The 14,326-nt window shown below is 41.0% G+C and overlaps 1 protein-coding gene across 3 annotated transcripts in view; it reads right to left on the bottom strand.

Moving 5' to 3' along the window:
* Nucleotides 1–805: 805 nt before the first annotated feature.
* LIPC (lipase C, hepatic type) overlaps nt 806–14,326 on the bottom strand; it is a 139,392-nt gene continuing 125,871 nt past the window's right edge. Inside the window, exons 6-8 of one of the 3 annotated variants that reach the window (XM_011363425.1) lie at nt 7,717–7,834; nt 5,718–5,936; nt 806–1,041 (exon numbers count right to left, since the gene is read on the bottom strand). In XM_011363425.1, the coding sequence (XP_011361727.1) occupies nt 930–1,041; nt 5,718–5,936; nt 7,717–7,834 (449 nt within the window). In that variant the 3' untranslated portion in view covers nt 806–929. The remainder of the gene's footprint in view (nt 1,042–5,717; nt 5,937–7,716; nt 7,835–14,326) is intronic. The other 2 variants (XM_011363423.1, XM_011363424.1) reach the window with 2 other exon arrangements.

Below are 14,326 nucleotides of genomic sequence, written 5' to 3' on the forward strand. Positions count from 1 at the left end.
ATGTCAGGTTAGGCTGTGAAATGTGCATAGTGTGCTCCGTCTCTCTGAATTTCCTGAAACACATATCCAAGTGATTACCACACTTAGTATTTCCTTCACATGCTCTGTGATGGATCAAACATTAGAATTAATGATTATTTATTAATAATTATTGGACAGTTTGAGATTTGATATCTTAACTCTATGAGATATCCCAAGTTTTTTTATTAGCTTTTAAAGAAATTATTTATTTATTAAATAATTTAAAAAATTCGATTAGAGTTGATAATTGATGTTATTTTATCTTAGTTTCAAGTGTATAGCATAGTGGTTAGACATTTATATAATTTACTATGCGATCCCCCTGATTAGTCTAGTGCTCACCTGGCACTATACATGGTAATTACAATATTATTGTAATAATAATTATTCCCTATGCTGTACTTCACATCCCCATAACTATTTTGTAATTACCAATTTTTCCATTAGATTTTGTTGTAAGCATTAGGAAAATTGGGACACACAGCTAGTGATTAATTGGAATTTCACTTTATTGAAGCACTTAGTTTTGTAATAAAGAAGTACCTTTCCAGCATGGTTCAAAAACTGATCGGAATTAACTAGCAAAGAAATATGGGAAATTTATTTAATTGAAAAAGATGTTTTAAATTATAACAACAGATCTAAAATGACTCTTATACTAATTTGTGTATATTGCATTTAATCAGAAATAAAATTGGGAAATTTTTGGTTATACTAATATTTGAATAAAGTTACATAATATGGTGTTTAAAAGCTTAGTTTATGAGTGAAACACGCTTCTCCTTTAAATCTAAACTTTATTTAAACTTTATGCAAAATTCTTTATATAACTTTGGTTGCCAAATAAGGCAAGTATTCCAAATAAGGAATGAGATCATTTGTTCTTTACATTGGGTCTCTATTAAAGCTCATTCGGTTTTTTGCTTCAGTTTTTTAGAGTTTCTGTCACATCTCACAAAGATTTTCTCCTGGGTTGGGTGAAGTTGTGGGTCATCCATGTTTTCTGAGCAAAATGTTATTCTGAATAGAAAACATAAAGCAAACACAGCATTAAGTTTTAGAAGGAGCTTATTGAAGTGTTTCACCCTTTGTCAAATACCCGATTGATGTGACATGCTATATATATATATTTTTAATTAGATTCTTATGTTGCAAATATTTTCATAACTTCAGAGAAAAGCAAAACCCAAGTCAGTGAAAGCAATCAGTAAAAGGCTTTCTGGAGCCTTGCTCTGAGATGATTTCAGTTCTATAAAAACTAAAAGTCCTAGAGGCAGTCTTCCCTTGTTCTAACCGCTCATCAAAGATTTGAGAGTAACTATTGTTCTTTTTACTACATCACCCTGACTCTAGGGCAAACATTTGCAGTTCCTTCAACTGTTCCTCACAGGTAGGCTTCACTCCTCAGCCTTCTTTTTTGGACTTAAAGGTCCCTGGGCATGAGGCCGTTGTCACCAGCCTCTGTCTGGTTGTAATGTAAGCCCCGCCCCTTCCTCTCTTTGGTGCAGACACTGTCCAGCCAAAGAGGTCGTCACATTTGTTTTGGATCTCTCTAGGAGACCTGTCAATAGACTGATTTCACCAGTTGCTTGGCCTGAGGTGCTATTTCGTGTTACTAACTTCAATTGCATCTATTAGAAAAAAATTAACTGTAGTAGCAGTGAATTCTAGTTTATGGCTTTTTTTTTGGTTTTGTTTTGAATTACTCGTCTTTATTCAAACAAACTTTTTAAATTAAAATAGTGTATAAGCCAGACAAAGACAAATACCTACATGTGAAATCTAAAAAAAAAAAAAAGTCAAACTCATAGGAAAAGCATAGAAAAGTGGTTCCCAGGGCCTGGGGAGAGGTGGAAATAGGGAGAGGTTGGTAAAAGGGTACAAACTTTCAGCTATAAGATGAATGAGGTCTAAGGATCTAATGTAAAACATGGTGGCTGTACTTGGTAACTGTATTGTATCAATAAAATTTGCCGAGAGAGTAAACTTAAATATTCTTAATAACGACAAAAAAAGATAAATATGCGAGCTGATGCCTGTGTTAACTAGATAAGGGGGAATCCTTTCATAATCATTTGTATATCAAATCACAAATGCTTTAAATATTTTATAATTTTATTTGTTAAATATACCTCAATAAAGCTGAAATTAAAGTGTTATGAGTAATTTGTAAATGCATCCTTGAAAAACTGAAATGGTAAACAAATAAAGTAAAATATTAAAGATCCTCTTCTCCATTCTCCTTCACCAATGTCACCTCCCTCTGTGCTATCATGGTTTGTTTTCTGTCTTTCCAGATCTATTTTTATGCATTTACACATATATTGATGTTCACATGTGAATATAAAGATTTCTGTAAATATTTTTCTGAAAGTTTTCCTTGTCACCAAATAATGTACTTGGAGACCTGTCATATGAGTACATATCAATTTAATTTTTTTCACCTGCTGCATGGCATTCTACTGTATGAATATAGCACAATGCATTTAGCTATTTTTCTATTGATGAATACTGAGATTTTCCCAACGGTTTACTATTTACAAATAGTACTGCAACAAACATTTTTTGCACATATATTCTTTGTGAACATTTTTAGTATTTCTTTAAGGCAGACACCTAGAAGTAAATTCTGGATCACATTATATTCCAGGACATACATACTATGCATATATAAAATTATGATGATGTAAACTCCGTGAGACCAAGGCCTTTGTCTCTTCTGTTCACTGTTGTGTATCTAGTGCCCACAACAGTGACTGGCAGAAGGTAGATAGATACTCATCAAATATTAGTTGTTGAATGAAATGCCCCTGCAGAAGCTCTGGAATTTATACTCTCACTACTAGTATATGAGAATGCCCATTTCTCCACACCTTTACCAGATGTTTTCCGTCTTTTAATTTCTGCCAAACCAATGGGTGACTGGAGATAATGCCATTGATTTTTGTTTTGCATTTAGATGATTACTGTGGAAACTAAACATCTCATTGCATTTAGCCAATTGCTGTGAGGCTAATATTTTCTGCCTTTTCTCTTCATCCCGCAACAGACCCTCTCATTCCTTACTTTGTGCCTTGGAGAGAAAAAGTCCCCTCTCACCGTATTCCTCCTGTGGAGTCACAGAACAAATGACTTAACCAGTTTTTTTGTTCTTTGTAGTCAGCAGAGAGATTATGAGTACAGGTCTAAGTGTTTGCATCCTGGCTCTGGGATTTTGGTTTGTAGAAGGTAATTAAAAATTGGTAATTGTTATTAGTCTCATGAGATATATATTATAATTCCCATTTATTACTAAAGAACGTAGTCTCAGAAAGGTGCAGTTATTCTGAGTTATTCTATCTATTTATTCTACGTAGATGGTAAGCAGTGAGGCCAAAATTAGAGTTTAGGGCTGGCTGATGTAGAGGCCATCCGGTCCTGTCTAGATTTTTCTTTGCTTTCTGCCTAGCTCTCTGGGAATGTCTCCTGGCCTCCCCAAAGCCTGTTATGGTACAGGTTCAACAGCACCAGCCTGAATGCATGTCTTTCTTCTTAGACTTCCTAGGCCATGCAGTACTAGACTCTTGCTCATCAAAGTGTGGTCCATGGACCAGCAGCAGCAGTAGCACCAGGGAGCTTATTAGAAATACAGAATCTCATGCTCCACCCCAGACCTGCTGAAGTAGAACTGTATTTTAACACAGTTCCCAGATGATTTATGTGTACATTAAGTCTTGAGAAGTTCTGGGATGGAGCACATTATTAGTTAAATTAAGGCATCTTGTTTTTCTAATTAGGTCCTAGAGTTCCTTATGCCAAGAGCCACAACTGAGATTTTTTTGGGTATCCCCCAATGGTATCTGATATTGCGAAGACAGGTAGGAGGCACTGAGTAGTTACAACTTAAAAAAACCTACAAGCCCCATTGTCCTTCCTCTCTTTTCAGCACGTACATCCTGTAGCCATAAGGAAGGGTCGATGTGCATATATATTAATGTCCAGCGCCACCACTCTGCTAGATTGCACTGAGGAAATCAGATTAATAGGGCCGAGAACAATGGAGTAAGGAGCTGTCGGAAGCAGTGCATGGGCAACAAATGGACAATGAATCAGACAAACCTAACTCAGATCTGGGCTTGGACAATTACTAGCAATGTCCACAAGCTGTGTAACTTCTGTGAACCTTAGCTTTCAAATCCGCACAGCCAGTACTGCCCATTTCACAGGGTCATTGGGAAGATTAGACGAAATTCATGCTCTAGAGCACTTAGTTCAATGCCCACTGTGCTTTGGAGCTCGGTAAATGCCTTTCCCACCCTTCTCCTCTTTCCTTCTTGAGAACCATGTGAGTAAGCTCTAGTGAGGATGGTTGCATTGTCATTTATACTACCTTTCAAGTCAAGTCACATAGAATTGTCAGGGTGAACAGCCACTATAACTGAGGAATTACCCTCTAGCTGAGAGAATGTGGGGAAGGGTGGTGCTCGGAAGTAGAGCTGATCTCAAGTGCCAAAAAGTTGCATAAGAATGGCTAAGCGTGAAAGGCTAAGCGTGAAAGAGGAGAGGAGCAGTTTAATTTTCTCAAACCGATCATGTGGATAAAATCTGTTGGTAGACTGCAAAGTTTGCTCTTCGTAATTGCCAGGATTTTGTATCCCAGGAAGATAAGTCTTAGAGAAAGGACTCGGGGGAGACGAGGGGCGCATTGCCCCTTCCTGGCAATGAAACCTGAGGGGTGAAGGAGGAGTGTAGTTCAGAGCTGAGAAGCCTACTGTTTTCCTTCCCTACTGGGGATAAGCCAAAGAGAGAAATGGGCTTCCCAATAAAGGAAGGTGGGAGAAGAGAGACACATGTCCTGAACACAGGGGAGAAAAGATAGGGAAGGCTCTGTGGGAGAGAGAATTCTCCCTTCATGGAGACCTGCAGAACTGCAGACAAGTATGGTTGCCGTGGCAAAGTACGTCGGGCATCTCTTTGCCCGGCTGAGAGGACTGAAGTAGCAGCTGGACTGTCCTTTCTTTCCTTTATTTCCTACCCCTTCCCTAACTCCTTCTTGTCCCTGGAGACCTTGGGGCCAAAGGAGAGGTTAAAACACACAGAGCAGCATTTCCTAAGGGTAATCCATTGGTCCACATCAGAATCTCTTAGTAACAAATGTGTGTCCTGGGTCTCTTTACAGACCACAATGAATCAGAAGCTCTGAAGGTGGGATCGGGAATTCTGCATACTTAATAAGCTTCTCAGTGATTCTTTGGCACTCTAAAGTTTGAAAGGTGCCACCACAGAGTGAGATTTTGAGACTGTGATCGTTAAAAGCATTTTTCTGGGTAAACAACAAAAAAGAAATGTCACATCTGGGTCATTGCCACTCAAAGTGTGGTCCTTGGATCAGCAGAACTGACAGTACCTGGTGATTCATTCATACGTGGGATTTGAGAAGCATCGGGCCAGTGAGGTGGTTCTCAAACTCCAGAGGCAGGAAGCTATTAACCACGGGCAGTGGGAAGAGGCTAGACTGGGACTCAGAAGACCTGAGTGCAGGTCCTTTTGTCTATGGCTGTGTGAAGTCAGGATGGTCATTTCACCTTTCTGAGTGTCTGTACTCCATCATTAGGACCTAATAGTGTTCATTTCATAAGATAAATGCAAGTATTAAATTGCGAAAGTGCTGGCATGTGTAGATCTAGATGTTAGGAGGAGGTTAGATAATCACTCACCTTTGCTGTATTTCTCCTGCTTTGACTCTGATGTTCTTTAGAACAAGGCCTGAATTGAGGGGCTCTCTCCCCCATGGGATGATGGTTTGAACCGTGTTCCAGACATTGGTCCACACCGCGCTGTTTTCCTGCTTTAACGTGATCATGACCAGCTCACCAATATCCATATCCAATGTGATAAGAAAGGAATAGGTTTTATTACTAATAATTCCTTCACTGCTTTGAAGACACAAAGGAAACCAGACATAGTCAGTTTATTTGTAACAGCAAAGTGATGCTTAGACACATTTAGGATGTGTTAGCTTTGCCCGAGTGACTTGAGATGGTCTTTTATGCTATATTTCTCAAACCAAATTTGGACAGATTATTAGTAGAGATAGCAATAGATACGCCAGGATAAGAAAGATTTTACAGACCAGTAATATTGGAAAAATCATACTATTTTCTGAGTTAGCATATTAAAAATGCTCCAAGAGTTCCACGATAAAAATTCTAGTTAACTTTGTTTAGCTCGGGCTTCCTAGATTCTAGGTTAACAAATTAGGGAAACTGCTCCTGCAGAGACAGTGAGGCTCTGGCAATGGCCTCCGCACAGCTATCTGTAGGTCTGATTAACTTCGCAGAGCCAAATCACACTCTTCTCTTCCTAGTGATGCTTTTTTCCTCCCCATCTAAATAGAATCTTTTATTAAGACCACAAAGCATAACAGTAATACAAAACCACATATTAAAAGGATGCACCAATTTAGAGCAAGATTTAATGCATATTCATGGATATCATTACTAGGTTTACTCACTAAACTCCATGACATTAAAAATGTCCAACATCGACAGAACACCTAGATGCCCTTTCCACTATTTAGAACAATTTCCTGGGGAGAGATTTGGGAGAATGTACAGGTAACATTGGTTTTAGGGTGAGACAGATGAATGGAGGGTTCCCTTGAGTGGCTCGTCATAGCACTTCTTGTAGAATGTTGTAGAGCAGCGGTCTCCAAACTTTTTGCACCAGGGACCGGTGCTCCTATGAAAATCTAATGCCTGATGATCTGAAGTGATGCTAGCGCTGGGGAGCGGCTGCAAATAAAGATGAAGCTTCGCTTGCTTGCCTGCTGCTTACCTCTTGGTGTGCAGCCCGGTTCCTAACAGGCCATGGACTGGTACCGGTCCATGGCCCGGGAGTTGGGGACCCCTGTTATAGAGAATCATTTACGAGTGTCCCCACCCCACTGGGCTGGGAGCACAAAGATAGGGTCCTCTCTACCTCTAGTGCAGAGCACCAACAAACACTTGCTCAGTGACTGCTTCTGTTTGCTGAACAGAGATCAAAGCGTGGGGACAATTTTTGGAAGCTGAGGACTGTCCCCGGAGTTAGTGGAGGGCTAGTGTCACTTTCCAAGAAAAGCCCATGCTGAGAGTCGAAATGCTGAAGAAAAGCAGCTAATGGGCCTTTTCTGACCAGTGAAATTGGGGTGCTTCTGAAGGAGGTGTGAGGCCACTGCTTGTGTTGTGAGCAGGTGTGTAACAGGGAGGGCAGATGGGAAGGGCTGGCAGGGCAGGCTAATTGGGATGGGAAATTTGTGCCAAATTGAATGATACCAGTTTTATTTCTGGGCTACTTTTCAGAACTCACTGGAAAGGCACTCAGGGCCTTCCCGTGGACACCTGCTTTGGCCCTCACCACTCCTCCCTGCTCCGATCTACTTTTGCACTGTGAACATGGACTGGGCCGGCTCTGGCTTCCCTCTGCCCCGAACTCATGTCGCAGTGGGCCCATCACATACATAGGTAGCACAAACATAAAGCGATCGGTGAGACTGGGTGAGGCTGAGGAGGGATGGTGACAAGGCATTGGGCTTGGGTGAATATCCCATCTGACCAGGTGTTTGGGGCACTCATAACGGGCTGAGAAAAATAAGTTGTGTCTGGCCTAACCTTTGAAAAAATTAAGACAATTAAGCTTGTCATCGCCATAGACAGGGCTGCTCCTCATACTCACAGAGTGATGGGAATTTTCTGCATTTCCTCTTTTGTTCCGAGGAGTGACATGGTAAAAGTTGTTTCTACTGGTTTCTCAATTTGGTTGAAGAACTGCATCTTGAACTGGTAATGATAAACTAGGGGTGGAGGGGGAGGAGAGGAGAGAATGAGAGAAAGAGAATTTAAGCAAGAATTTTTAAAATTAAAAATCTTATATTTTAAACATTTAAAAATGCAGAAGAAAATGTCCAGATGGATAGAGACCTCAATTTTTTCCCCTTGGGGGCTAGGATTATGAATGCTTTTTCTTTTATTTTTTTTCCTTCTCTATATTTCCTAAATGTTTACAGAAGACTTATATATTGTGTTTGTAAAAGAATAACAATAAGTATTACCCAATAAAAGAAGGCAGAATAAGAATCTAGTACATCTGGCATCCTCACCCATTCTTGGATGCAATCCTGTTGGATTGTTCCATGTATCTGGTAGGGGTCCCCTTTCATAAATCAAAGGATATATGTCTTTTAGGCACCTGACAAAGGCAGGAGGACACACTGTCATTTTTCACTTTTGCCTCTGTTCGTTAGGGTCAGTTTTGGGGTGGGGCAGAGCTCCAGCTTACAAAGATGCCCTAATGACCATGTCTGTATATTCTGGGGCAGTTCCTGGACACTAGCTCAATAGGGAGGTGGGGCGTGGGGGTGGGGTGTCTCAAAAAGCACATTTTCCAATGAGATAGCTCTAGTTCTAGTACTTGGGCCTATAAGTTTTCTATCTTATCAAATGTCCAGAATGTCCTTCTACTGCGTTGTTTGGAAGAGAAAAATTTATTTTATTTTATTTTTTTTACCTAAATACAGTTTATATTAATAAAAGCAAATTGTTTACTATCAGCCTGCATTGTCACACCAACCAGCAGTGGGATTGTTTTCAAAATTCCCCCACCTCATTCAAAATGGCTAGTGACTGGCTGCTTGGACTTCTTTTTCTTGCTCTCTCCATTTTTTCTAAGTATCTGTAGTGTTTTAGCTCCAAGATTGCAAACAGGTTTAATAAGGCATGTTAAAGTGATTGATAGGACTTCTTAGAGCCCTATGTTGAGACAGATTCTGAGACCTTATCCAGGCTCTTGAGAAGATTGGTGTCTGCCTTGGGCAAAGGATAGGGAATTTATAGTATGCTTGCTGTGTATTTGACTTTTTTTGTTCTAGATAATGATTAATCTGTCAGTCCTGATACAGTGCCTTGCACATAGTAGGTGCTTAATACACATTTGTGGGATGAATGACCTTACAGTTTGCTTGGGAGCATCAGCATATGTATTAACATTTAGCCAGATGGAAATCACCTCTGAGAATGTAAGGCCTGAGTTTAAAGCTTTGTTATATGAGAATTCCTAGTGGAAAGCATAGATGATGAAGCTAGCCACATGAGCATCCATCCCATGTAGCCAGCATGTGAAATTCATCATCTTCATGAATCAATCTACTAACTTACAAATGGTACATTTCCACTGGAGGTTGGTAGCTACACACAAACCGAGCAGCTGTAGCTAATGACGTGTTGCCAATACTCCAGCTGCAGGGTGTGTCTGTGTTGCTGGGTTTCTGGGCTATTTACACAATCCTACCCTTTGGCATAAACCGATCTTCCCATCTGGATTTTGTGGTGGATTTGCTCCAGTGCCCTGTACATAATAGGTGCTTAAATCCTCCAGCCTGGAATAAACTAGTTTGATGCTCTCAGGACTATAAAGCTGTGGGTGAGAAATAAGATAAGGGCTGCGACTCAAGGAAGGGTCCCTAAACCCTTGGGTGGCAGTGGTGGAGACAGGGACTCTGGCCTATCACCCCAGAAGCCTCTGGAGAAGTCTTACACTATTCAGGGTCTGTCTAGGGAACTCTGTAACAAACGGGCACTGTCGTAAGTTGAACTGAGGCAAAAAGGAAAGGTCCGTTCAAAGACACAGGCCACAGGCATGAGGGGGGAGGTGGTGGGAGCAGCGAACCCAGGGTAACCTCTTAAAGAGGAGGCAGGGCCTCTTCCAGAGTACCCAGAGAATAATCATAGCAATCCATTTTAACGCAGCTTAATATATATTAATTGGAAGTGTACTGGTGCTTAGCCCAGTGCTGAAAGCTGTCAGGGCTAAAAAAGTAATAGAGTGTAAATGGTGGTATGCATGATAATAATATTGGCTAATATTTATTTTGTTGAACTGTGCCAAACATTATGTATCTATTATCTCATTTGATCCTTACATCATGATCTTTTAGAGAAGGGGTAACCGAAACACAGAGAGGTTAAGTGACTTTTCCAGGACTAGACAGCTAGTAAGTAGCATAGCTGGGATGTAAGCCCAGGCCACCTGCCTCCAGAACTTGAACTTTTAAAAATGTTTATGTCTGAGACCAAGAGCTTTATATACCCTAAAGTTGAAGTGTGGAAAGAGATTTAAGTTTAAAAATGTCATAACAGAATTATTTAATTAAAAATAAATCAGAAACACCCTAATTCACAAATAGAGAAATGACTATGGACTAATAATGACGATTATGATAACTACCATTTAGCTATTTACTGTGTCCCAGACCTTGAGCTAATAGTTGCACATAAATAAATATTTCTCTTTACAGCTTTTAAGATGCCTGCTATATTCTCCCTCCCTCATCATTTTCCAAATGGAGAAGCTGAATTTAAGTAACTTGTCCACTGCCATGAGGCAAAAGCCTGGTGAAGCCGCACTTAGATGTTAGTCTGCTGATTCCGAGCTCATATTCCCAACCACGAGATTTACTCTTATGAACTCATTAAAAGATACTTTTGGAATGACTTCAAAGCTTATAAAAGAAGTGGGGGAAAAAAAACCACCAAACAACAACCAGGCTATGAAATTGTCTATGTGATACGAGACTAACTATAAAACAGAATGCATAGAAGGAGGGGCACTCCCAAAAAACGTTAGGAGTGCTTATCTCTGGAGAGTGGAGAGAGATAATTTTTATTCTCTTCTTTATGCTTTTCTGCAAGTTCCACATTTTCTACAATAAGCCTGTATTCTAATTAGAATCTCGTTGGGAAAAGAAAAGCTTTCAGAAGTATTAAACTTTCAGAAGTTTTGGTCTTGGCCTTGGAGAAGCTTGCAGCTGGGAAGCGCCATTGCTTCTGTGACTGTCCTCGCCCTGTGCCTTGTCTCGCAGGCGTCGATGTCAATGTCTGATCTTTCTGAGGACAGTCTTGGGGTTCTATTGATGCTTGGATCTCTACAGGTCACAGCACGCACCAGGCATCTAAGGACTGCTTAGGGGCTATTTGTGTGAAAACAAGGCAGGACACATCCTGCAATAAAGACCCTACTTGTGAATAGGACTAATGAGAAAATAGCTTTCTTTTGCTGAGATCCTACTATGCATCAGGCTATGTACTAAGTGTTTTACTTATGTTATTTTTGTCTTCATAACAAGACTAAATAAGGACAACAAGCTGGTTAGGCTCTGTTTTCTAAACCTACCCTGCTATCCAGTCTGCCCGGCTCTGAACGGCAGGGTGTGACCCCACAGCCTACAGCTCCCAGGCTGCCTTGCCAGATGGTTTCTGGTTGAGACTGACCTTGGGGAGGCACCGGCAAGAGACCAGAGAGAGGTCAGGCTGTTTTTTCTGTGCTCCTTCCCTCTTTGGAGCCTGACCACACAGTAACTGCACCCCAGCAAACAGGTTTAATAAGGCATGTTAAAGTGATTGATAGGACTTCTTAGAGCCCTATGTTGAGACAGATTCTGAGACCTTATCCAGGCTCTTGAGAAGATTGGTGTCTGCCTTGAGCAAAGGATAGGGAATTTATAGTATGCTTGCTGTGTATTTGACTTTTTTTGTTCTAGATAATGATTAATCTGTCAGTCTTGCCCATAGTAGGTGCTTAATACACATTTCTGGGATGAATGACCTTACAGTTTGCTTGGGAGCATCAGCATATGTATTAACATTTAGCCAGATGGAAATCACCTCTGAGAATGTAAGGCCTGAGTTTAAAGCTTTGTTATATGAGAATTCCTAGTGGAAAGCATAGATGATGAAGCTAGCCACATGAGCATCCATCCCATGTAGCCAGCATGTGAAATTCATCATCTTCATGAATCAATCTACTAACTTACAAATGGTACATTTCCACTGGAGGTTGGTAGCTACACACAAACCTAGCAGCTGTAGCTAATGACGTGTTGCCAATACTCCAGCTGCAGGGTGTGTCTGTGTTGCTGGGTTTCTGGGCTATTTACACAATCCTACCCTTTGGCATAAACCGATCTTCCCATCTGGATTTTGTGGTGGATTTGCTCCAGTGCCCTGTACATAATAGGTGCTTAAATCCTCCAGCCTGGAATAAACTAGTTTGATGCTCTCAGGACTATAAAGCTGTGGGTGAGAAATAAGATAAGGGCTGCGACTCAAGGAAGGGTCCCTAAACCCTTGGGTGGCAGTGGTGGAGACAGGGACTCTGGCCTATCACCCCAGAAGCCTCTGGAGAAGTCTTACACTATTCAGGGTCTGTCTAGGGAACTCTGTAACAAACGGGCACTGTCGTAAGTTGAACTGAGGCAAAAAGGAAAGGTCCGTTCAAAGACACAGGCCACAGGCATGAGGGGGGAGGTGGTGGGAGCAGCGAACCCAGGGTAACCTCTTAAAGAGGAGGCAGGGCCTCTTCCAGAGTACCCAGAGAATAATCATAGCAATCCATTTTAACGCAGCTTAATATATATTAATTGGAAGTGTACTGGTGCTTAGCCCAGTGCTGAAAGCTGTCAGGGCTAAAAAAGTAATAGAGTGTAAATGGTGGTATGCATGATAATAATATTGGCTAATATTTATTTTGTTGAACTGTGCCAAACATTATGTATCTATTATCTCATTTGATCCTTACATCATGATCTTTTAGAGAAGGGGTAACCGAAACACAGAGAGGTTAAGTGACTTTTCCAGGACTAGACAGCTAGTAAGTAGCATAGCTGGGATGTAAGCCCAGGCCACCTGCCTCCAGAACTTGAACTTTTAAAAATGTTTATGCCTGAGACCAAGAGCTTTATATACCCTAAAGTTGAAGTGTGGAAAGAGATTTAAGTTTAAAAATGTCATAACAGAATTATTTAATTAAAAATAAATCAGAAACACCCTAATTCACAAATAGAGAAATGACTATGGACTAATAATGACGATTATGATAACTACCATTTAGCTATTTACTGTGTCCCAGACCTTGAGCTAATAGTTGCACATAAATAAATATTTCTCTTTACAGCTTTTAAGATGCCTGCTATATTCTCCCTCCCTCATCATTTTCCAAATGGAGAAGCTGAATTTAAGTAACTTGTCCACTGCCATGAGGCAAAAGCCTGGTGAAGCCGCACTTAGATGTTAGTCTGCTGATTCCGAGCTCATATTCCCAACCACGAGATTTACTCTTATGAACTCATTAAAAGATACTTTTGGAATGACTTCAAAGCTTATAAAAGAAGTGGGGGAAAAAAAACCACCAAACAACAACCAGGCTATGAAATTGTCTATGTGATACGAGACTAACTATAAAACAGAATGCATAGAAGGAGGGGCACTCCCAAAAAACGTTAGGAGTGCTTATCTCTGGAGAGTGGAGAGAGATAATTTTTATTCTCTTCTTTATGCTTTTCTGCAAGTTCCACATTTTCTACAATAAGCATGTATTCTAATTAGAATCTCGTTGGGAAAAGAAAAGCTTTCAGAAGTATTAAACTTTCAGAAGTTTTGGTCTTGGCCTTGGAGAAGCTTGCAGCTGGGAAGCGCCATCGCTTCCGTGACTCTCCTCGCCCTGTGCCTTGTCTCGCAGGCATCGATGTCAATGTCTGATCTTTCTGAGGACAGTCTTGGGGTTCTATTGATGCTCGGATCTCTACAGGTCACAGCACGCACCAGGCATCTAAGGACTGCTTAGGGGCTATTTGTGTGAAAACAAGGCAGGACACATCCTGCAATAAAGACCCTACTTGTGAATAGGACTAATGAGAAAATAGCTTTCTTTTGTTGAGATCCTACTATGCATCAGGCTATGTACTAAGTGTTTTACTTACGTTATTTCTGTCCTCATAACAAGACTAAATAAGGACAACAAGCTGGTTAGGCTCTGTTTTCTAAACCTACCCTGCTATCCAGTCTGCCCGGCTCTGAACGGCAGGGTGTGACCCCACAGCCTACAGCTCCCAGGCTGCCTTGCCAGATGGTTTCTGGTTGAGACTGACCTTGGGGAGGCACCGGCAAGAGACCAGAGAGAGGTCAGGATGTTTTTTTCTGTGCTCCTTCCCTCTTTGGAGCCTGACCACACAGTAACTGCACCCCATGATTAACTGCTGTCAGTGGCCCCTCCTCCACAATGCCCATTCTCCTGGGCTATTCCCTTCCCTCACTCATTCTGGTCTGTTGTTAGTTTTGGGGTGCATTGATACCCTACATTTGTTTCCTTAATACCACCTGCCCTCTGTAAGGAGCCCCATCTGCTTTCTTCTGCTGACCAAGGCCAGTGGAGTCCTGTTTTCTGCTGAGACCTAGACAGATAGGGTGTCAGTGATCCTGGAGAGTTACAGATAAGGAAGCAAGAGATTTAGAGC

The sequence above is a fragment of the Pteropus vampyrus genome, unplaced genomic scaffold (assembly GCF_000151845.1).
Source record: "Pteropus vampyrus isolate Shadow unplaced genomic scaffold, Pvam_2.0 Scaffold85, whole genome shotgun sequence".
NCBI classification, from domain to species: domain Eukaryota; kingdom Metazoa; phylum Chordata; class Mammalia; order Chiroptera; family Pteropodidae; genus Pteropus; species Pteropus vampyrus.